The 22,347-nt window shown below is 40.6% G+C and overlaps 1 protein-coding gene across 2 annotated transcripts in view; it reads left to right on the top strand.

Moving 5' to 3' along the window:
* Nucleotides 1–22,347, top strand: part of Cdh2 (cadherin 2) — a 217,430-nt gene that overhangs the window by 162,516 nt on the left and 32,567 nt on the right. For both annotated transcript variants that reach the window (XM_021151003.3, XM_021151004.3), the window contains 8 exons: nt 911–1,055; nt 4,562–4,734; nt 12,102–12,239; nt 12,839–13,024; nt 15,534–15,787; nt 17,539–17,681; nt 20,329–20,562; nt 20,907–21,140. In XM_021151003.3, the coding sequence (XP_021006662.1) occupies nt 911–1,055; nt 4,562–4,734; nt 12,102–12,239; nt 12,839–13,024; nt 15,534–15,787; nt 17,539–17,681; nt 20,329–20,562; nt 20,907–21,140 (1,507 nt within the window). The remainder of the gene's footprint in view (nt 1–910; nt 1,056–4,561; nt 4,735–12,101; nt 12,240–12,838; nt 13,025–15,533; nt 15,788–17,538; nt 17,682–20,328; nt 20,563–20,906; nt 21,141–22,347) is intronic.

The raw sequence follows: 22,347 nt of genomic DNA, 5'->3' as shown, positions 1-22,347 counted from the left end.
TTTTACATAACTATAATTAAATTTCAGTATTAAGAATTTGTTAATGGAATATATTTTGTTAAATGAATCAGGAGGAAAATATCTCTAAAAAGGATTGAAAAGCAGTAATAAAATTGCATTGTGTTATGTGTTTAGTAACCTAGAAATCAAAAGGATATGTTGATTCTACTCTAACTGGATAAGAACATACTTGCAAGTAACTAACAGCATCAGAGATTACAAGGAAACTTTAAAATACTGTGAAAGTATTCCAGTTAAAAAGAAACAGTACAATGGAAACTTGCATAGTCTTTGACAGGGATGCAGTAGATGTTTGCTGTGAGAAAACATTAGAAAGACGTTCAGGCCCAAGTAGATTAGTGACTTATATGTATGTGGAGAAAAACAACATACAATTTCTCAAAGGTGACTGCTGATAACATCTGCTAAGGATATAGTGAGGAATGTCTTACACAGGCATGCATGTCTTCATGTCTCTGAAAAGCCTTAAAATTTAAAAGTTTCTGTGTAAATTCCCTGTGTACCTGTAATTTTCCAGATCATTTCCTTCCTGTATTTAACAAAACAGTATTTTAGATCTGGACACAGCTGGCTCTGGACCAGGGCTCTGTCCACCAAGAGCAATGTGGGAATCACAAAGCTCAGGTTCTTGGTGCTCTGGAGCTCTGGTTGTGCTCTGGATGTGGGTCACAGCAGTTAAAAGCTGTGCAATGAGCCCTAGGCCTGGCCTAGAGAAAAAGTGGCTTTTCCTCTATGACATCTCCCCTCAGAGCTGGGCTACCTCCATCTAGGGAGGGGAAGGGTGGCAGCTTTTGCATGACTGTCCTCAGAATGCTCTTGCTACTGTGGAAGAGTGGTAACCACAGGTAACAGATCTTCAAGTGCCTCTGCCCTCTGGTTGCTTTTGCAGTTGAGGGCACATGCGGTGGACATCAATGGCAATCAAGTGGAGAACCCCATTGACATTGTCATCAATGTTATTGACATGAATGATAACAGACCTGAGTTTCTGCACCAAGTTTGGAATGGGTCTGTTCCAGAGGGATCAAAGCCTGGTAAGTTAGAATATTACTGTGATCATGACTTGAAGAAATGTTGTATGAAAGCCTTTGAAGTAACCTTTTTGGTAGAATGCTTGCCTAGCAAACACACAGTCCTGGGTTTGATCTGTAACGCTGCATAAGAAGTGGGACTGGACATGGTGATCCACACCTACAATCCCTGTGGTCTGGAGGTGGAAGCAGTAGGATCAGAAATTCTAGGTTATTCTCAGACACATATTGAGTTCAAGGCCAACCTGGGCTAGCAGATATACTTCCTCAAAAATAAAAAAAAATGTTTTTAATTGACACTGTCATAGCAGTAAGAAAAGGAGAAATCCTGTATGATATAGCAATAAGGAAAATTCCTGTGAGTGCCTTTTAATTTATCTGGCATTCATTATGCTTTTGGAACAAAAGGAAGCAACTTAGGAAAAAACGGAGACTGAAAACAACAAAATATCTCTACATCCACATGAGTTTTACATTGTTTGACAATCAAGAGACTATGGAATCTATAGTAGCCTTCCCTTGGTTTGTAGCTGACATAGTGAGAGTCGCTTGAGAGGCAGGCGGATTTATGAGTTCGAGGCCAGCCTGGTCTACAGAGTTCCAGGACAGCCAGGGCTATACAGAGAAACCCTGTCTTGAAAAAAACAAAAGAGAGAGAGAGAGAGAGAGAGAGAGAGAGAGAGAGAGACAGAGAGAGACAGAGAGAGAGAGAGAGAGAAAGAAGAAGAAGAAGAAGAAGAAGAAGAAGAAGAAGAAGAGGAGAAGAGAAGAGAAGAGAAGAGAAGAGAAGAGAAGAGAAGAGAAGAGAAGAGAAGAGAAGAGAAGAGAAGAGAAGAGAAGAGAAGAGAAGAGAAGAGAAGAGGCTTTCAATAAACAGAGTACAGAGTCCCTTATAGGAGACAGAGAAACAGCAGCAAAATCCAACACTAAGCCCTAAAGCTACTTGCTGTTCCTGTTACCAGGCAGTGAGGCCCCAAGCATGGCAGGGCTGGTGACAGCTGTGATTCACTGGGTATTTACTTCCAGAGTGCCCCCGCCACTTCCTCCACAACCCTCTTTCAGCTCGCATAAGGAAAGTGGACTGGCCTTGAGGCAGCACTTGCAGAAAGCCTCTTGCCTTTGTGAAGTGGTGTTTGACTGGCTGTTCAGATTCTTTTACTAAAAACATTCCAGTCACAGAATAGCCTGGCCAGGGAGGCCTATTTAATCTGAAAACCTAACAGACCAGGCACTCAGTCAGTAAGGGCATGAAAAAGGAAATGTTTGGCCAGCTGGTCAGATTTGATGTTTTGAGATATTATTTTGTTTCATAAAATATCCGTATTTAAAACTGCACTCTGTAGAACGCTGAGCCTCTTCACCAATACCTATAGCTCGCTAATGTATTGCTAATCTGTGGGCAGAAGCAATTCTGCCTTAAACTCTAGGCCCCCTTACATCTTCATGGAAAAAGAGGCGTGTGGGGGCTCTGTCCTCTATGGCTCCTCCAGACACATTGTCAGACAAGATGACCTCCAGTCTTACACATTTTTAAATACAGTAAAACAAAATAGGTCTTTATTAAAATGGACCTTGTGGGTTTGGAAGATGGCTCAGCACTTTTAGGCACTTGCCACCAAACCTAAAGGTCCCGAGTTGAAACCTCAGGAATCAATTGGTAGACAGAGAAAGCTGACTCCTACAAGTTGTCCTCTGATCTTCCCATGCATACTGTGATACATGCATACATACATAAATAAATAATAAGAGAATGCATATCATGCAAATATCCTACATATGAAGAAACTTTGGGCATTTGACTACAGAGTTCTGCTATTAAGTATCATTTCCCTATGTGTTCGGTTGTTTCAAACTTTACATACTGCACTGCTTCACAGACCTTGTTAGGAATAAGCTTTTCAGGCTGTGTATACTGTATATCTGACCATGAATTTCCAGTTAGGCATCTCATGAATGAAAGCCTCTGAGTGGCCACTGTGAGAAAAGCTGTCTCTGGGCTGTACTTTCTGTGCTTTGGAAGCAGTCTAGCGGGCAGGGCTTGAATATGACATGCCACTTGACTTAAACTATGCCATAAGCATTTTGACTCCAAGTTCTTAAATCAGAAATTGTGTATGAACAATCGGTTCATGCCGCAATGTCAGCTTAGCAGGAGCTGTATGCTGCACTCTGCCCTGGCACTGACCACAGTGGTAATAGGAGAGTTCCTGCCCTGCGGGAACATCGGATGCAATGCGGGAGAGAGAGACAGGAAAAGCCAATGAGCGATCATCTATGATATAAAGTTTCCAGAATGAGTAATGGTGGAGACGCTGCATGATCAGCTGAAATATCCTGCTGAAAGGGACAAGTTCTGAGAAGATATTTGAATGGTACAATAAGACATAGCCAATTCTGGGGTGCAGGGTTAAGTGGGGTCTTCCTCCATTTCTAAAGTAAACTCAGGCTCTCTGTTTCTTAGAAGACAGAGATAGAACATTTTCTGATTCAATTCTAAATAGATCTTACAAAACAAACTAGTCTAAATAGTGAATACCTCTTAGCATCTTCATGGGCTGACTGCTTTCCACATCTAGTTTCTAAAATACTCTGGGTTGGAATCTCCAGGTCAAGGACAGTATCCTTTTCACCTTTGCAGCAGTAATGATGCACACACAGTGTCAAGTCTCTGCCCAATGTAGCAGAGCAGTTCTGCCTAGCATGCTTCCTTCTGACCGGGGCAATGGAATGAATGGGCTTTGCCCTTTACACAGCTCACTGTCACAAACTGACTTGGGCACTGGGGAGAACCACTCATAGAAAGCCCATGAAATGCTACTATGGAACCAGAGGACTGGGTAGTCATAAAATATGTTTGCGGTGGCATCTGAGTTTCTTGTCTTTTGCATTCAAAGTTGGCCATTGAGCCCTTTGGGGATCATAGAGTAGATTTGTTTCCTAAGTATGGAAAGAGTGGAGTCTATAAATACATGTATTTTTTAAATTTCTTTTTACACTTTGATGATATTTATTATGATGACATGTCTGGACTTGGGGGTGTGCACATGTGTGTGAATGCCAGTGTGTATCCTTTTTTAAGAACAGCCAATATTATTATTTTGGTCAGGGTCTTTAATTGACACTGGTTAGGTTAGGCTGGCTTGGCTGGGCAGTAAGCCCCAGGAATCTGTCTGTGTTCATCTCCACAGCACTGGGATTACAAGCATGCACCTTCTATAACTGTTTTTGTTTTTTTTGTTGTTGGTGGTGGTTTTTTGTTTGTTTGTTTGTTTGTTTGTTTGTTTCCTTTCACCTGGTTCTGGGCATTAACTCTAGCCCTTAGGGCTTGCACAGCCTGACTGACCTCTACACTGCCATGATTGAGAATTTTAAAAGTTTTTTATATTGAAGGACTTAAAATGTTTGTGTTATGAAAAAAGTGAAAATGAGGCACACTAACATACTAAGGATATCTGAGTTTAGGGGCCCTGAAATGACAGATATTCATCGGACTTCTCTTCACTCCCTAGGGACATATGTGATGACGGTCACTGCCATTGATGCGGATGATCCAAATGCCCTGAATGGAATGCTGCGGTACAGGATCCTGTCCCAGGCTCCCAGCACACCTTCACCCAACATGTTTACAATCAACAATGAGACTGGGGACATCATCACTGTGGCAGCTGGTCTGGATCGAGAGGTGAGCAGACCCAAAACTCTGCTGAAGGAGCGTGTGGTCTTAGGGCAAGCATTGATGCTAATTTCCATTCTGGTCAGCAGTGGGAGTTTTCAGAGAAGTTAATGTTATAAATGATATGTGTGTTTGGTATTAATTTACATTAGCCTCGGTGATATTTGACTAAGTTAAGCCAATACTCTCCTGTTCCAACTTTTTAAAGTTTTTTAAGAGTTCTGTTTTTCTTCATAGTCAATGTTTTTTTGTGGGGAGCCAAGTTAGACATCATAGTCAAGTAATATGTATCCAAATTCATTTTAAAGAGACTACAAATAATACATATGTAATTGGGTCTATGGGATGCCTGTGAATTTCATGGTGGGTATTATACATGGAAATTTTCATCTTTATTAGAACTTGTTCCTGAACTCTAAGAGAAGTTACTTTCCAAGTTTGAAGGCTGGTACTTCTACTGTTGAACATTTAAAGCTGGTGATATTGAGACTCATACTTCTGGAATACTATTCTATTGAAACTGCAACATTGATGACATTAAACACCACCACATTGTCTAACAGTGTACAAGAATGTGCATGTTTTGGTAACGTGCTAGGGAGATATGTAGAGCTGAGTACCATCACAATGCTTGTGATGGCCTATCTGAAAGGGCTTTTGAGCCTGGTTCTCTAGACATTGAACCTTCCTATTCTCCAGCCATCTCGTGCCTTCTCCAGGCACTGGTCAGGAAACTTTGACATCCTTTTCCTATTCTGTGTCCTGGCAGTTGTCTTTCAGCTTCTTAGGGCCATTGGCCATCGATAATCATTGTTTGAGTGAATTCTTTTAAAGGGTCAACACCCAGAAATTGTGGGTTGCAATTTTCAGGCCGAGCCAGCTTTTGCTGTAACAGAACCTCAGATTGTGTCAAGTAGGAACATTATATGCACCATGACATAGATTATTGAAAGGTATTGAGAAGTTGATGTTTTTATGTTCTCTCTACTTCAACAATGTGCATGTGAATTGAATTAAAGACAGCATTGCCATTGTAATTAGTTACATACACAAAATTGTTCTGGAACCATCATAACCAAGTAACAGAACCAGTCAGGAAAAATGTTCAGACATCCAAAGAGAAATTTAATTTTTGCAGTGCGCTCAAAGTTCAAGGGGGTGGAGAAACAGCCCAGTGGATAAATGTGTTCACTGTGCTAGCACGAGAACCTGATTTGGAATCTCCAAATCTACATAAAAAGCTGGCCATTGCAAAGTGTTTATTAACTCCGCACTCTGTGGGGGCAGAGACCTGAGAGTCACTGGGGCTGGCTGGCGGTCAGCCTAGCTCCACGTTCTGTGAAAGAGACCCTGTTTCAATAGTTTAATATATAGGCATCCTCCTCTGATCTAGACAGGGATGCACATCTGCATAGTCACACAAGGATACACCACACTTACTGGACAAAGAAAAAAAAGAAAAGGACAGTTGGGCATAGTCTTCCCACCTTGTCTGATATAATATGAAACACGATTCTGGCACACGCATAAACTCAATATGAGTATCATACTTTGGATAAGATTACAGAGTATTTTTTCAGTAGTCTCTCCCTGGGGTAAGATTGATTATATCAAGAAGATTTAGTGCAGGTTGCAACTATAATATTTCTCCTTCCACACAAGAGTTCCTGTGAGATGTGGAATTCAGGGCTTCACAAAGTTTCTCCCTAAGATTCCTCTTGTGTTTAGCCTGACTGTTTCATGGCAAGAAAGAGGCATAAAGAATTAAAGACAGTTTTCCTTATGCAGACCAACCATGTTTAAAAATCAGAGAGGCTATATTTAGCCGGCAGGATAAAAGCTTGAAGTGGGGTATAATTGTAGTTAAGTATATCCTGCAGTTCACAGGGAAACCATCCGCCACCCTTGATAACACTAATGCAGAAATAGATGGGAAGCTATGGGAGCATGGGTTAGATACGATATGAGGAATCACTTCTTGACAGTGGAATTATTAAAAATCAACAATGAGTTACCAGAGGAAATTATGGAAAGCCTTCCATTTTCTGAAAGTCATTTCACCAAGAAAAAAATACATCTATCTTGGATGGTTTATGGTAATTCTGCCTGAGGCTGGGCTTAAATTACTTTGACTTTTTATACAGGCTTGAATTCCTTTATTTCTATTAAAATTCACAGTTTCCTTTTTGTGGAAAGTAATTTTCACTATCATTCTCTCAGGATGTATGACACCTTTCAGTGATGGAGTCTCTAACAGTTGAAACGCTTACCAGAGTCACCTTTTAATTTTTCTTTAATCTGCAGTTGTTGTTTTTTTTTTTTAAATCTGTTCTTTAAGGTTTTGAAATCTAAGGCCATCAACTCCTCCCAACCCTATCATTTTTTGGCTTTTTTAATAAATGTACTCCTGACTCTTTGTTACATTACCTGTTAGTGGCTGTTCCTGACTTTTAACTCCTCTGGTTTTTTCTCTTCATGCCTAATCTTTGCCTTCTCGGGTTTACCAGTAGCAGTTAGTTTTCTCACTTCTATGGCAAAATACCTGAAAGAAGCAGTTAATTAAGAGAGGGTTCCTTTTGGCTCGTAGTTCAAGGGATGCTACAACCCATCATGGTGAAGAAACGCATGCGACTATTCAACCACACATGAAAACAGCACTACCTCCCACAGCTTCTCTGCCAGGTTTGAATCTGGGGTTCTGCGTGGTGTGATCTGTTGGACCTTCTTTAACCTATAACCCTTGGTCTCCGCATCTATAACATGGATCTCATGAGCACGGTGCATTCAGCATTCAGTGAACAGGTTGCTCAATAAATCCTTGCAGCCATTTTTTTCACTGGCATAATTGACAGTCCCTGTTTCTGATTTAGTATTCTCCATTATTTTTGTTCTATAGTGTTTTTTCCTGGGAAAAAGCAGGAAAAGTCCACTGTTTTCTGCTTCCTAGGCCAAATACTTCTTATACTTGTGCCCTGGCCTCCTTGTTGGTCCTGACATGTGATCTCCTACTTCTACGGAGTTCAGTTCTCACTTCTCTGCAGCCCCCTTTGTAATCGGCAAACATACTGAGTCTCCCCAATGGTAAATGGCTCATCACACCTTCTGAAATGAAGGCAGAGGTCTTTACTTTGGCATCTCGGACCCTTTACAGCATCGACCTCAATGTCTCCTTCATCCCTTCATTTAAATCCTCCATAATTCCTTGCTTCCCAATTTGGAATAATGATGCCATCACTCATACAGCGACTTTCAGTTCCTTGAAAAAGTAGTTTTATGTGCTTTTCTGGTGTGTGTATATGTGTTGAGGGACAGGGCGCAAACACAAATTGAAGTCTAAATAGACATAAAAGTTAGACATGGTGAGAGAAATGTGTTGTAGGGCGTGTTCTCCAAGACCCAAAACAGTTTTACCTCAAGGAGTTTCAGAAGTCCTTGAACAGTTGACTTTCACCTGTTTGGTCCAGAACAAAAGAAAGGCAATTGCTCAAGGCCAAGCTTTCTCAACCAGACACTACAGAGACTTTGAACTGGTTCTTGATGCAGGGTCTGCCCTGTGCATGTCCCACAGAGTCCCTAGCCAGAGCCCGTTATATGCCAGTGATATTCCCAAGTCATTACATTGAAAACGGTTCTTTCACTGGGCACAGACACACTGGTGGAGAATTTCTGGTATAGACAGAGGGATTGACATGGAGGTGGAGCAAGCCATGATAACACTGACTATAAATACAGAAAGTGTGGGAAAAAGAAATGATCATAGGTAGCCTTGCTAAAATGCACTAGTCAGTGAGAGGTGGTGTTAGAAATGAGCAAAGTTAAAAAGAGCTTATATCATCTGGAGCAGGAAGTGAGGGACAGAAGACCTTGAAGCTACGTGGGATCCTGCATCCCATGTAGCACTGTGAGCACTTCCAGAGTTTGGAACTGTCACACATCAGTACCAGGCAATCATGCTTAAATAAGCAAGGCCTTCTGGGTGGTTCAGATGCTGAGATCATAAGCTAGCACATCTGCCTTACCAACAGCAAGAGCATTTTCCAGCATACTGTTTGGACGTGGCGACTATGTTATTTATCAAGTGGGTGGTTACTTTGATTTTCACAAACATCGTATTTAAGAAATAACAGTGTCCCAAATTTTGACTTTTTGTAGTTGAGACAGGGTCTCACTCTACAGCCCAGATTGGCCTCATTTTATAGCTCAGATTCGTCTGGAACTAATAACAGTCCTCCTGTCTCAAGCTTCCAAGGCCAGGGATGGCAGGGATATAACACTACAACCAACAAAATGTTCATGTGAAGCTTAAAGATTTTTAATACCAACTTGAAGCAATAGGAAATTTCAATGATTATCAATGGAACCCAACATCTCAACTCAATCCAAAATTGTCTCGACTGTGCTTGTATAACTAACTATAAGTATTTTTTTATAGACTAGACATTAGAAAACACTGCATATCCATATGTTTTATAACATTGTTAAAAATAAAACTTGGTGAAAGGATGGACCATCCAGAGACTACCCCACCCCAGGGATCCATCCCATAATCAGCCACCAAACGTAGACACTATTGCACATGCCAGCAAGATTTTGCTGAAAGGACCCTGATATAGCTGTCTCGTGTGAGGCTATGCCAGTGCCTGGCAAATATAGGAGTGGATGCTCACAGTCACCTATTGGATGGAACACAGGGCCCCCAATGGAGAAAGCTAGAGAAAGTACCCAAGGAGCTGAAGGGGTCTGCAATCCTATAGGTGGAACAACAATATGAACTAACCAGTATCCCCAGAGCTTGTGTCTCTAGCTGCATATGTAGCAGAAGATGGCCTAGTTGGCCATCAATGAGAAGAGAGGCCTCTTGGTCTTGCAAACTTTATATGCCTCAGTACAGGGGAACGCCAGGGCCAAGGAGTAGGAGTGGGTGGGTAGGGGAGCAGGGTTGGGGGAGGGTATAAGGGACTTTCGGGATAGCATTTGAAATGTAAATGAAGAAAATATCTAATAAAAAATTGGAAAAGTACTTGGGTTTTCATTGTTAATAGAACTGTAGTAGCTACACAAATGGCATTTCGTAAGTCATACATTTTTAAAATGTCACTTAATTTTCTGAGCATGAGTGTTTTCCTGCATGCATGTCTGCACACCACATACATTCCTGGTATCTTCAGAGACCAGAAGAGGGAGTCAGATACCTGGGGACTAGAGTTTCAGACAGTTTTGAGCCACCACGTGGGTGTGGGGATTTGAACCCAGGTCCTCTTGAAGAGCAGCCAGTACTGCTTGCCTGCTGAACTGTCTGTCAGACCCCATCACAGTACATTTTTATTTCTGTAGTTTTCAGTTGGGAAGCTGATCAAATGTCCCCCTGAGGTTTCCCAGTAACCATGAAAGGATGAAAGTGAATGAGCAACTATAAGATTTATCTTTTAATTAAAATGTATATCATTTCCCCTTCCCTTTCCTCCCTGTAAGCCCTTGCTTCCTACCTCACTACTCAAATAGATGGCCTCTTTCTTTCATTGTTATTGCTACACACACACACAGACACACACACACACACACACTGTTACTTGTGTGTATATGGTTTCAGGGTTGACCACTTTGAATTGGATAACCAATTAAAGGGCTCATCCCTCGGAGTGACTAATTCTTTCTCCCTAGCAGAGCTATCTGTTGCCTGTAGTTAAAGGGGTCAGACCATAGAGTTTCTCCAAACCAATAGGCTTGAGAAGGAAAGCCATTGAGTCCACTCTGGGCTGTAGTGAAATGTTGTGGGTTATAAAAATCTTAAAATGGTTCATCCTATACTACATATCTGTAGGTTTTTTCCAATTAAAAAGTATGATATATTTTCTTTTAAGAAGAAATGAGGAAACTAACGTAAATATCTGCCAGAGATTGGCATTCAATCCACCGGCAGTTTAAACTCTTGTGTGTGAGGTTGGCTTTCCATACCATTTCTTTCTGGTCCTTGCCCTTCCCTCTAATGACAACATCAAACACCACAATTTGTGCCCCTTTCCTCCAAGCTGCAGGTCTCCCGTAAGAGTGGCCATTTATAATGTCAGCTATATTTAGAACCAGAGCTGCACTTTGCAGGGACACTTGTTTTGCTTAGTGTAAAAAAGAGAGTTTTGTTGTTGAGAATGGTTTAGCATTTAAGAATATGATCCTTTTTATTCTATGCCAATTCTCATGGAGATTTCAAATGTCGTTAGGTAGTGCTTTTGGTTAGGTTTTCTGCAAATAAAATGCTGTTGGCTGACAGTATAGATTTTTAAGATAATCTCAACTTTCATTAAACATTCATTATAGCTTCATTTGCATTCTTGTTAAAATTGCCAATCTATATTTTTCAAGTAATGTGTGCTTGCTTGGTAAAAATCACCTTCATGTAAATATTTTCTGTCTATATCTGTGATAAGGTGGTGCTCAAAACAACAGAAACTGTATTATATCTCAGTGCTGATACATTCGTTATGTACCTATTCAATTAAACACCTGTTGTGTTCTAGGACTAATAATTTAAATGTATAACTTTCAGTTGAACTTGTATTTAAAATGTTTTATTTCTTTATTTTATGTGTATGGATGTTTTTTGGTCTATATGATATTCTGTTCTCTGCATACATGCCTGGAACCCACAAAAGGCAAAAGAGGACATCCAAACACCTGGAGTTAGAGACACTTGTGGAGCAGCCTGTGGGCTCTAAACCCCAGTTCTCTACAAGGGCAACAAGTATTCTTAACCTCTAAGCAACCTGCTCCAGCCTGAAAATGTGATGGTTTTAAAAACTGTAAATAGCTCTTATGTAATTTTTAAACAGTTGGTACTAATGAGGAATGGGAGAAATATTGTTATCAGCTAATTATAAAAGACAGAATATATGTAAAAACATATATGCATAGATATATAAAATATTAAGGGAAGGCAAACATACTTTGTCATTTTGTGAATCGCATATATTTCCTCCTTTCTTGGCTCCCTCATTACCTTTACTCTCCTAACCTGTCTGGAAATTAATATATGAGATGCCAAAAGACTTGAAAACTTATTGGCAATCTTGTAGCAAAAGGGAAAGGTTAAAACCAGATGGAGGCTTCAACTCAGGCATGAATTTCACACATCTGCAAAGTCTTCAGTGCATTCCTTCTCTAGAGTCAAAGTGAATACACACAGTTAAATCTCCCCAGACAAGGACCAGACCTGTGCTTCCTGAGTTAAAGTCAACTGCATGTGGGAAATTGCAAGTCATGTTAATCAGAACGAAGGATGCCGTGCTCTCTGTGGGTAATAAAGAGCCCTGTGCAGAACAACTGTTATGTCTTCTTGAGGAATTAGCATCATTTAACCTGTTATCTTTTTGTCGTTTTAGAAAGTGCAACAGTATACGTTAATAATTCAAGCCACCGACATGGAAGGCAATCCCACTTATGGCCTTTCAAACACAGCCACAGCCGTCATCACGGTGACAGATGTCAATGACAATCCTCCAGAGTTTACTGCCATGACTGTGAGTACAACCTGTCACTCAAAGAGCTTCAGCAGTGTGGTCTATTTGGAAGAAGTTTTGTTATGAATAATAAATACATTAAACAGAAATGGAACTTGCTTGCCCTGATAGAAGAATGGCCATTGACTCAGATGTTTCTATAGCATGGGCATTTGAAAACTGTAGATCCTCATCACCCCCAGTTATTGTTACAGAAATTAAAATACTCTGTGTGTAACAAATACCTTGGTGTGGTGGTAACAGAATTCTTCCAACATTTCAGATGCCTGAAATCCATGCCTGATTTGTTCTACTTTTCCAGCAAGTAATTACCTAGATCCCGAGTCAAGTTATTTCCTATGTATAAGTCTTTTCTCTGGACCTCACATTAATCACACTGATATTCACAAATGGATGCTAATTTTAATACTAATGAAACTGCAGCATAAATGGAAAAAAAATACTGGGCGGCATCTTTTCCTTTTAGCCAGACATAAACTGGGTGATTACCAGCATTACCTATCTCCTTGTTTAGTGCAGATCTTAAAATCAAGGCAGTGTCATCAGCAGCTTCTCCTTCAGAGGGCCACATCTCAGACTGACGTTTGTCTTTCTTGCAGTTCTACGGAGAAGTCCCTGAGAACAGGGTGGATGTCATTGTAGCCAACCTAACTGTCACGGACAAAGATCAGCCCCACACGCCGGCCTGGAATGCGGCATACAGAATCAGTGGTGGAGACCCTACAGGAAGGTTTGCCATCCTGACAGACCCCAACAGCAATGATGGGCTAGTCACAGTGGTAAAAGTAAGTGTCCTTTGGACCACAGACCTCAGACAGCTACCTAGCCGGCACCAGCCTGTGCCCTCTCCTATTGCTTTGCTGTAGAATCTTGGGACCTTTTTTTCTTTTAAATGCCACCAAGTCTGGAATTCCTGACTACTTAGTGCATTATGTGTTAATGTTTAATTTATGTTGACACTGAGGACAACATAAATTCTCTCCCATTATCACCACAATTAAAATCAATTTGTACAGATTTACCATTCTGAAGACATGGTGTCTTCAGGCAAGTTAAGTGAATATAGCTGATCCATTAGTGGCCTTTCACATCCCAAAGAGTTGGCCATCCGTTGATAACTGGAATGCTTGTCTAGCATACACCAGGTTCTCAGTTCAGTCCCCACCAGGGCAGTGGGAGGAAGAAAAGGGGAGAGGAGGAATACAGTGCTTGTTCTCATGGAGTTTGGGCAGAGAGCAAATGAATGAAAAGACAGAAGACAAATCGCAAAAGTAAAATGGAACAAGTAGGTCGGGGGGCCTACATTTTATAAAGATTTTGCATTTACATGACTATTTTTAAATGCTATTTTTGTGACTTTAAGAAACTAGTTTTCTAGTCTAGCCAGGCATGGTAGCATACATCTTTAATCCCAGAACTCAGGAGGCAGAAACAGGTGGATCTCTGGAAGTTCCAGGCCAGCCTGGTCTACAGAATGAGTTGCAGGACAGCCAGGGCTACACAGAGAAACCTCAACTCAAAAAAGCAGAAGCAAACAAAAAACAAGAGTAGCTTTCTGATATTTGATTGTAAAAACAAAGAAACAGAACTATATGGTGGCATGCCCAAAGAGAAAGCTCTTCAATAATAACAAATGCATCGTTGTAAAAAGCCTTTCAGGTTACCATCCATTCCACCTTAAAACACTTGATCACATGAACCCACCTGTCAGCCCTGGAGAGAAATCATCACAGAAACTTCTGCTTTCCAGGAGTTATGATCTGTGTCCACATGAGGGCTGGAAATCTCCTGGACACATGACAAATAAGAAACCATGCTGCCAGCCCAGAACTAAATTTTCTGTGTTTGCAACTCAGTTCTGTCCTGCAAAGCTGTGTGGCCATCCCCACTTACACAGCCTTGATGGAAGGAGCCTTGAGTACAGCCTCCAAGTGTTTGTGCATTTGTGAGGGACAAATGAGGTTGATACACACGATGTAGGTCTCAAACTACACAGGCATCACTAACATAAGTAAATGTACATAAGGGGCATTTCAGTCATTGAACATATTACAGCCTTACCAGCTTCTTTCCTGTCTTGCTTAAAGTATTTGCAGTGGGCATGCAGAATTCAAAGCTCTAGAGTAAGAGAAAACTGCAGAGGATTTGATGATTTGGAGATATCTGGGGTAGTAGGATGCTGCTGTATTTTGTGCTAATTACATAGCTTTCTCGTGAGCTTCAGCTCTTGGTCATTCTTAGATTACCAACAGCAGCAAGGGAAAATACCCTCTGACCTTCCCTGTTACTACCAAACACACTGGTAATCTCTTACTCACTGACTAAGAGAAACCCAGAGTGAAATTCCTACAGAGTTCTAGTGACAGAGGATTCAGTGAGACTCTAGCAGTTAGTATATGCATTGCATTAATCATTTGGAGTGTTCTCATGTGGGAGTTTTAAAATCCTGCAAAATATTCACAGTTATTATGGACGACAGCCAGATTTTTAGTTTGCTTAGCAAGGAGAACAAAAAAATCTACCTATAAAACATTTGTTCCAAGGGGAGTATGTGTAAACACATTTCATTCCACAATGTGTATTTTAATTTATGAAAGATACTTTTTATTTACATTGAATGATTGGTTGGTTGTTTTGGAGGTGGAGAGATGTGAATGCCAAGACACATGTGTGGGATGTCGGAGGACCACTTGTAAGAATCAGCTGTTTCTATCATGGTTCCGGGGTATGGAATTCAGGCCAGCCAGGCTTCGTGGCAAGCATGCGTGCCTGCAGAGCCATCTCACCAGCCCAGAGAGACGCTTAAACTAGACTAGGATTTAACCTCATTTAAAAAAAATTGTATAGCATTTTTAATTATATATTATTTTTAGCTATATAGTATTTTTTTTTCCAATTCATTGCTGACTAGTGAGAGTTTTCTTACATGATGAAAGGCAGTCTTTCCCCAATATTTGAGATTATAAATCCTTGTGTTCTCACTGACCTCGGATTATTTACTAGTTTTGGTTTTCAGTGTTGATTTAAAAAAAAAATCTAGTTTCTACAGACATCTAAATAAATGGCTCCCTGCAACAATCACATGCAGTGTTGGAGGGACATAAATCTCCCTGTCAGGGTGAGTTTCAATGAGACCATCCTGCATGCTTTCCAGAAATTACGGGAGAAATTTTTGCTAACTGAAGGGTAAAAGTTAATGTTTTGGAAATGAGACTCAGAGACAGATGAACAGCAGAACGAAATATTCTTACTTCTACAAAAAAAAAAAAAATGGTTTCTATTCTTCTTTTTCAGCCAATTGACTTTGAAACGAATAGGATGTTTGTCCTTACTGTTGCTGCAGAAAACCAAGTGCCATTAGCTAAAGGGATTCAGCACCCACCTCAGTCGACAGCAACTGTGTCCGTGACAGTTATTGATGTCAATGAAAATCCTTATTTTGCCCCAAATCCTAAAATCATTCGCCAAGAGGAAGGCCTCCACGCAGGTACCATGCTGACCACGCTCACTGCTCAGGACCCCGACCGATATATGCAACAGAATATCAGGTATGAAGCACTATTGAGGTGTCCTAATTAGATTCTGTTCTATGCCCTGTGTGGAAATTATTAAATGTACCCTATAAGAAACATACAGCCAAATGTAATTATTAGAAGATAAAATTATTTCAGTGCTTCTTACTTTTGAATATAATGTTAATTTACTCTAGGAATTTCATGCCTAGATTCAGATTCACCCCTAGTCCCTCCCCCTCACGCCTACCAGTTTCCCGTACTGAATTTCCTTCCCACCTTCCCACCTTCCCACCTTCATCTGCTCTGTCTCATAGCCACCGGGTCCAGTTTGCTCTGTCTGTCTGTGCATGGGTGTAGGGTCATCCACTGGAGCATGAGTCACCTACCTGGAGCTGCATTCCTAAAGGAAACTCATCTTTGAGTTCTAACATTCCCATGTCTTACAGCAAATATTTAATATTTTCTCAGGTTAAAAAAATATTGTTTTACAAAAATAGGCTTCTTCAGTCTTCAGCACCCATAGAAAGACCAAATGGAGACATACTTGTGTATTCTGAAATAATTTTAAATTCTCTGGTCTATTTCCTTCTTAGAACATCCATGACTTTATTAGGTTAAAAAATATAGGACTGCATTTTTCATATGTTGTTAGAAGGAAAAACTGTCTTTTTCACTAAAAATATCAATTATTTAGCCTGTACTTTTGTATCAAACACGTAAAAAAGCAACACAGTAAATTTGCAGGGAAGCTTCAGGAAATTACAAACTCTCTCTTCTCCACACGACCAGCAAAATGAAAACATATGCCAGGCCAAAATGGGTCAGCGAATGATGTTCACCCCATATCTTTGCAACAAACCTTTAAGATGTGCATGTATGGACTTCCAGCCTCAGAAAAACCTAATTTATCCTGAGGTGGGACTGAGTGGCTAGCAGGGCCTACTGCATCCAACTGTTCTCTGTAGTCACTGAAGATAAATTTAAAAATGAATTCATAATTTGGCTTAAGTGCTATCGGGATGCTGCTAACAGATGACTACAGAGTCCCCAGTTCTCCATACATGGGAATCAGGATAGTTAAATGGCTAATTAATAGGTGCATTCAAGTCCAGTAGACTTCACCTCTCAAAATATACCATAGCATGTCCAATCTATGTGTTATTTATCTGAGTTTTAAAACTTCAGCTCACATTTTTAAAAGGAATTAAAAGAAGTGAATCTGTTATTACAGATGAAAGCCTGTGGGACTCTTTGAAGGACACAAGTCTGAGGTTGGTCCCATTTGGGGGACCCTGGTAGGAATGGGATTTTATGGGATCTCTCTAGTGAGGCTTTGTGTCTCCTATAAGGTGATGAAGCATTAGGAGTGGTTTGTGCTGTGCACTTTAGCTTCTGATTCTTCCAGGTTCTGTATGACAGGGCTCCGATATAGAGACTGTCTTTGAGCCCTATTGTCAGTACCTATGTTATGAATTGAAGTAGGCAGGAGTCTGAACTGAGATGGGCTAACTCTCCCTCAACTCACCACAGTGAGACTGTATATTGTGTCTGACCCCGAAAGCTTTGCAGACCTTCCTGTGCCTTTGATGCTCCATGGCCTTTGCATACCTCCCGAAATCACTGCCACAGACATACCTTTCTACCTTAAAATTCTATATCTGCCCATCACCCACAGCCATGCAACTCAATGAGGGCTTTGCCGCTTTGTAATTAAACCTGTAAAATTTACATTTGTTAAGTTTCTTATCAAAAAATATTTGAGTCTCTGCCCTTTCATTTTGCAGATACACAAAACTGTCTGATCCTGCCAACTGGCTGAAAATAGATCCCGTGAATGGGCAGATCACTACGATTGCTGTTTTGGACAGAGAATCGCCAAATGTAAAAAACAACATCTATAATGCTACCTTCCTTGCTTCTGACAATGGTATGTAATCAAATAGATTTGCTGGATTGTCCTGTGTATTAAAAGAGAGCAGTGCCTTTTGTACTCATGTAGGAATTAAGACTTTGTGCAGTGCTAAATTATACAGAAAGCAGACCTTTACACTTTTAAGGCTCTAAAGTTTTGTTTTCTCTTTAAGTTCCAAAATTTTCTTCCCATTTCCCACTGGCTTTCTATAAAGTATTTCTCTGCCATCTCCAAGAAATGTTCTGTGTGTACATATGACTTCTATAGTGGGCTGCCATTGAGATGATGGGCGTCCTTGCTCTCCTGCCCTGACATACAGATACAGATGCTGTGTGAGTTATAGGTGAAGTCTATCGTCGGTGTTCCCAGAATGTGATTTTTTTTTTTATGTTTCCTTCTCTGTGCTTTTTCTCTGACGAATTTCTGTAATGTGCTAGAAAACTTAATTTTGTGCATATACAGAAAGTGAATATAAGAGCTTTGTCAAACAGTTGCTTTTGAAACATATATTTTGATACTTTTTCTTTTCCAATGTGAGTTGGTTAAAATACGTGTGTTTTCTTAAATATCTAAAATAAGGAGAACATACATAAATGCAAATGAGAGCTTTGCTACTTCTCACATATGTCTACCCTCCGGCTCTTCTGTGGAACAGGCTGGCCTCAAACTCAAGAGACCCATCCACCTGCCTGTGCCTCCCAAATGCCAGGATTGAAGGCATGCACCACCACCAGGCAGTCCAGTTCTTTCTGTGGGGTTCATAATACAGTTTCAACTCTATTTTCTTTGTGTTATTTTTGTGAAACAAATATATAATGGTATTAATAGCTAATTTCCACTGCCTTGAGTTAGATAGCATTGTCCAAATAGAGCTTTTTAAAGCATTACTTGGCACAAGCTAATATTCACAGAAATATTTCTGTCATTGTGAATAGTTTCAAAATTAAAACCACATTTTTAAGTGTTTTTGGTGTTAGACTATGAATGTATTTGCTTGTTGAAAAAATACAAGCTTCAAATTGGTGGTCAAGATGTGCAGTTGTGGTGATGAGATCCACTTGCATGAGCAACTATGAAAAAAAAAACATGTGTTTGGCCCCAGACGAGTGCAGTATTTTGTGTCCTTTCTAGTTTAAGATTCTGCTCAGCCTCTTAGTATTGGGCATCTGCAGGATCAGCCACTGCTGCAGGTGTAGTAAAGCATCTTGCCTTGCCTGCTGGAGAGTCCTTGGCTTTATGCAAACTCCCCTTTCCTCCCTCTGCTGGAACTTAAAAGTTCCCCTAGAGACTCAAAGAGTCATAAAGTGACGTGGCTCCATGTTGACTTTGAGGTACCATCCGGCTTTTCACTTACCAAGATGGATTGCTTCTAATTGAAGGAGTATTTGAGATGCAAGAAGTGAGCCCTTTGGAGCAGAAACCTCCATGGATGGACTTGACTAATTTCAGTGTTGAAGAGGGAGCTTCCTAGGATGGGCAAGCTCTTGGTCTTTGTGCCCTAGTTTTCTTGTTGACAAATAGCTTCACTGATGCCTGCTTTGTAAAGTTATTCTGAGCTAGGCAAGTAATCTTAAAGTGATAGTAGATGTAAAGGTTCCCCCACCATCACAGTGTTGATTTGGAGGGAAACAGGAAGAGTGGATCTCAAGGAGAGGAGAATGAGAACTCTTCCTACCAGTGCTCCTGCCCTCTGGTCCATTGCCTTCCCCATATTTTTTCCTACCTTCTTCTCAGTACTGTGGACATGTACACCTGCCTAATTTCATCACCTCCAGCTATGTCACTTAACTATCTGGGATTCAGCACATATAACTGCTTATAAAATTCATATAAATAAATGATATGCATATAAGTGCATATACATAAAACTTTTTAGGTGTGTGTGGATATGATAATACAGACAAACTAAAGGGTTACATGAGCTGGGAGAGATAAGATTTTCAGGGCTGATGAGAGCAGGTTTAAGGTCAGACAGAACACTTGTAGTACAGTTTTGGATATTCTACAATATGCAAAAAAGCCCACAGCCATGAACAGCTCGCAGAGACTGGGCCGCTCATCTATTTAAACCTTCTTCAGAGGAATTGTGGGAATTAGTGTACAAAGAACCTTCCCATCCTTTCTTATGTGTGTAGTTGGCTGATCAATGAAACATGTTTTTCCCTCCAGGGCATGTGTGCCCAACACACCTATGGTCTTCTATTTCTTGCTTGTAAATAGTTGCAATATTGTAAATATTGTAAATAGTTGCAATATACTGCTCGATTTGAACTTTCTGAACTCTCCTCCATACATTGGTATGCCCTGTTACTCCATCCAGAGGCTAGGTTCATATTCTCACGAGCTCCTGTGCTTCTGTGATATTCTCCACAGTTGCTAGAGGAGGAGGGCTATTCATGACCCTGGAGTGATGGGCAGCCAGAGCAGAAGAGGCATGAGATCCATGCTAGCCCCCACAGGATGGGGCCAACAGCTCAAAGCCATCCCAGGAGAGAAGGAAGCTGTGAGCTTGCTCTGAAAACCATCCACTCAGCTACTGTGACAGTGAGCATTTTCCCATGAGATACAGTGATAGGGACAAGAGGCTTCCAAAAAAAATCACCACATTTGAGGATCAGCTAAGAAACTGTTGCCCTCAACTATGACTTTTGTCTCCTTTTAGGAATCCCTCCTATGAGTGGGACAGGAACACTGCAAATCTATTTACTTGATATCAATGACAACGCCCCTCAGGTGTTACCTCAAGAGGCCGAGACCTGTGAAACTCCAGAACCCAACTCAATTAACATCACAGCACTTGATTATGACATAGACCCAAATGCCGGGCCGTTCGCGTTTGATCTTCCCTTATCTCCAGTGACTATTAAAAGAAACTGGACCATCAACCGGCTTAATGGTAAGAGCAGGTTAATTATTTGAATGCATGTGAGGTGCAATAGTTTTGAACCATGGTATGGAAAATTAATTTTATATGCTTTACAATCTTCTCATTTAAAATATGTTATTTTAAATACTACATAAGATGTAAGTGAGATATTAAAAGCACTTGAAACCTTAAACAGATTTTCACTGTACAGCACAATTGTGATTTGTTTAACGGGTTACAGCTAGAAAATACATTCTGGAAAATAGTAGAGTTGTTTTTGGTTTTGGTTTTGGTTTTTTTTTTTTTTCTTTTCCTAAATCCTATTAGGGTGTTGACTGTCAGACTTTTTCTCTTTTTCTCTCTTCTCTGTGTAGGTGATTTTGCTCAGCTCAATTTAAAGATAAAATTTTTGGAAGCTGGTATCTATGAAGTTCCCATCATTATCACAGATTCAGGGAATCCCCCCAAGTCCAACATTTCCATCCTGCGTGTGAAAGTTTGCCAGTGTGACTCCAATGGAGACTGCACGGACGTCGACAGGATCGTGGGTGCAGGGCTTGGCACGGGCGCCATCATCGCCATCCTTCTGTGTATCATCATCCTGCTGAGTGAGTGTTTGTCTCCCAGGGTGTGGTTCTTTCTACTTCTAGGATGCTCAGCAAGGAACACTCTCAAAATAACTGAGCAAGTCCTTTGGATGGCTGAGCACCATCTTGTCAACCATACAGGGGCAGCCAGGGTCCCCTTAGCATAAGAGCCACAATGAACGTCAGAGAATGCACTGACACATTTGCAGCAAACCCCCAGTTGTGTTCCGTGCCTTCTCAACCATTTTCTCTGCTGATTGCTGGGGGTCACACAAAGCACATTCCACAAAAAAGTGTTAAGCAGTCCTAAGTCTGAGCACTCACCTTATGACTTGAGTATGAATTTATGGCACATAGCTGATGATTTAGGAAAATAAGTATATTGCTTTCCTTCGCTTCCCTGCATATAAAGTGCAGTTAGCAGCCTGCTCCACTCATGCAAGGATCAAGGTATTTGTTTCTGAGGGACTGCACAAAATAGTGAGAGGTTATACTCCACATAGAGCACATTTGATAATAGAAATGATTGTACAGCTCAATAAATTGTCTGTCTTTAGCATAAGTGCAGATTAAGGAATTTCTTCTTTTTAAGATACTTTGCAATCTTTGGTTCAGTGGAATGCAAAGAATTAACCACCAGAAAGTACTTTAGGAACCACTTCTAAGCATGCAGGTTAAAAGAATGAATTGCCTGGGCCAAGTCTTTTATTGTGGAATAGCAGCAGGACCAGTTTATTGTGTGATCATGCTATGCACCAATCACTTTCTTGAAAATGTTGGCCATTTCTTTTATGTTTTCTCCATTTACAAGTGTTCTGGTAATTTAGAATTCTGTCCCTTTATTCCAAGCAATTACTATAGAAGCCTGAGCATTTTTTACTTCCTGTGTGGAGACTGCTTTGACTATAATTTGAAACCTGCATGCTATACTAATAATCCACTTGCTGGATTTAGCCCTGAACAATGGCAAATGAGATCATGTACCTGGCTTTTCAAGGAAGATATTTACTTTTATGGCCAATAATAAAAATGTGCTCAAATAGGAGTCATTAAATCTTTTTGTTTCAGGATGTAAACTGATACCCTCAGATTTTAGACAGAATTTATTCCTAGATGTGTGCTCAGGCATGCAGTTCACTTTCAACCAGAATGTGCCATAGACGCCAGCCTTATCAAGACAGACTTAGGGATGATAGATTCAGCCATGACAAAGTGACACAGGCATTGT

Source organism: Mus caroli, unplaced genomic scaffold (assembly GCF_978045245.1).
Source record: "Mus caroli unplaced genomic scaffold, Mus_caroli_1 scaffold_19, whole genome shotgun sequence".
In the NCBI taxonomy this organism is placed as follows: domain Eukaryota; kingdom Metazoa; phylum Chordata; class Mammalia; order Rodentia; family Muridae; genus Mus; species Mus caroli.
The sequence above is the reverse complement of the archived record's forward strand: the minus strand, read 5'-3'. Positions and strand labels throughout refer to the sequence as shown.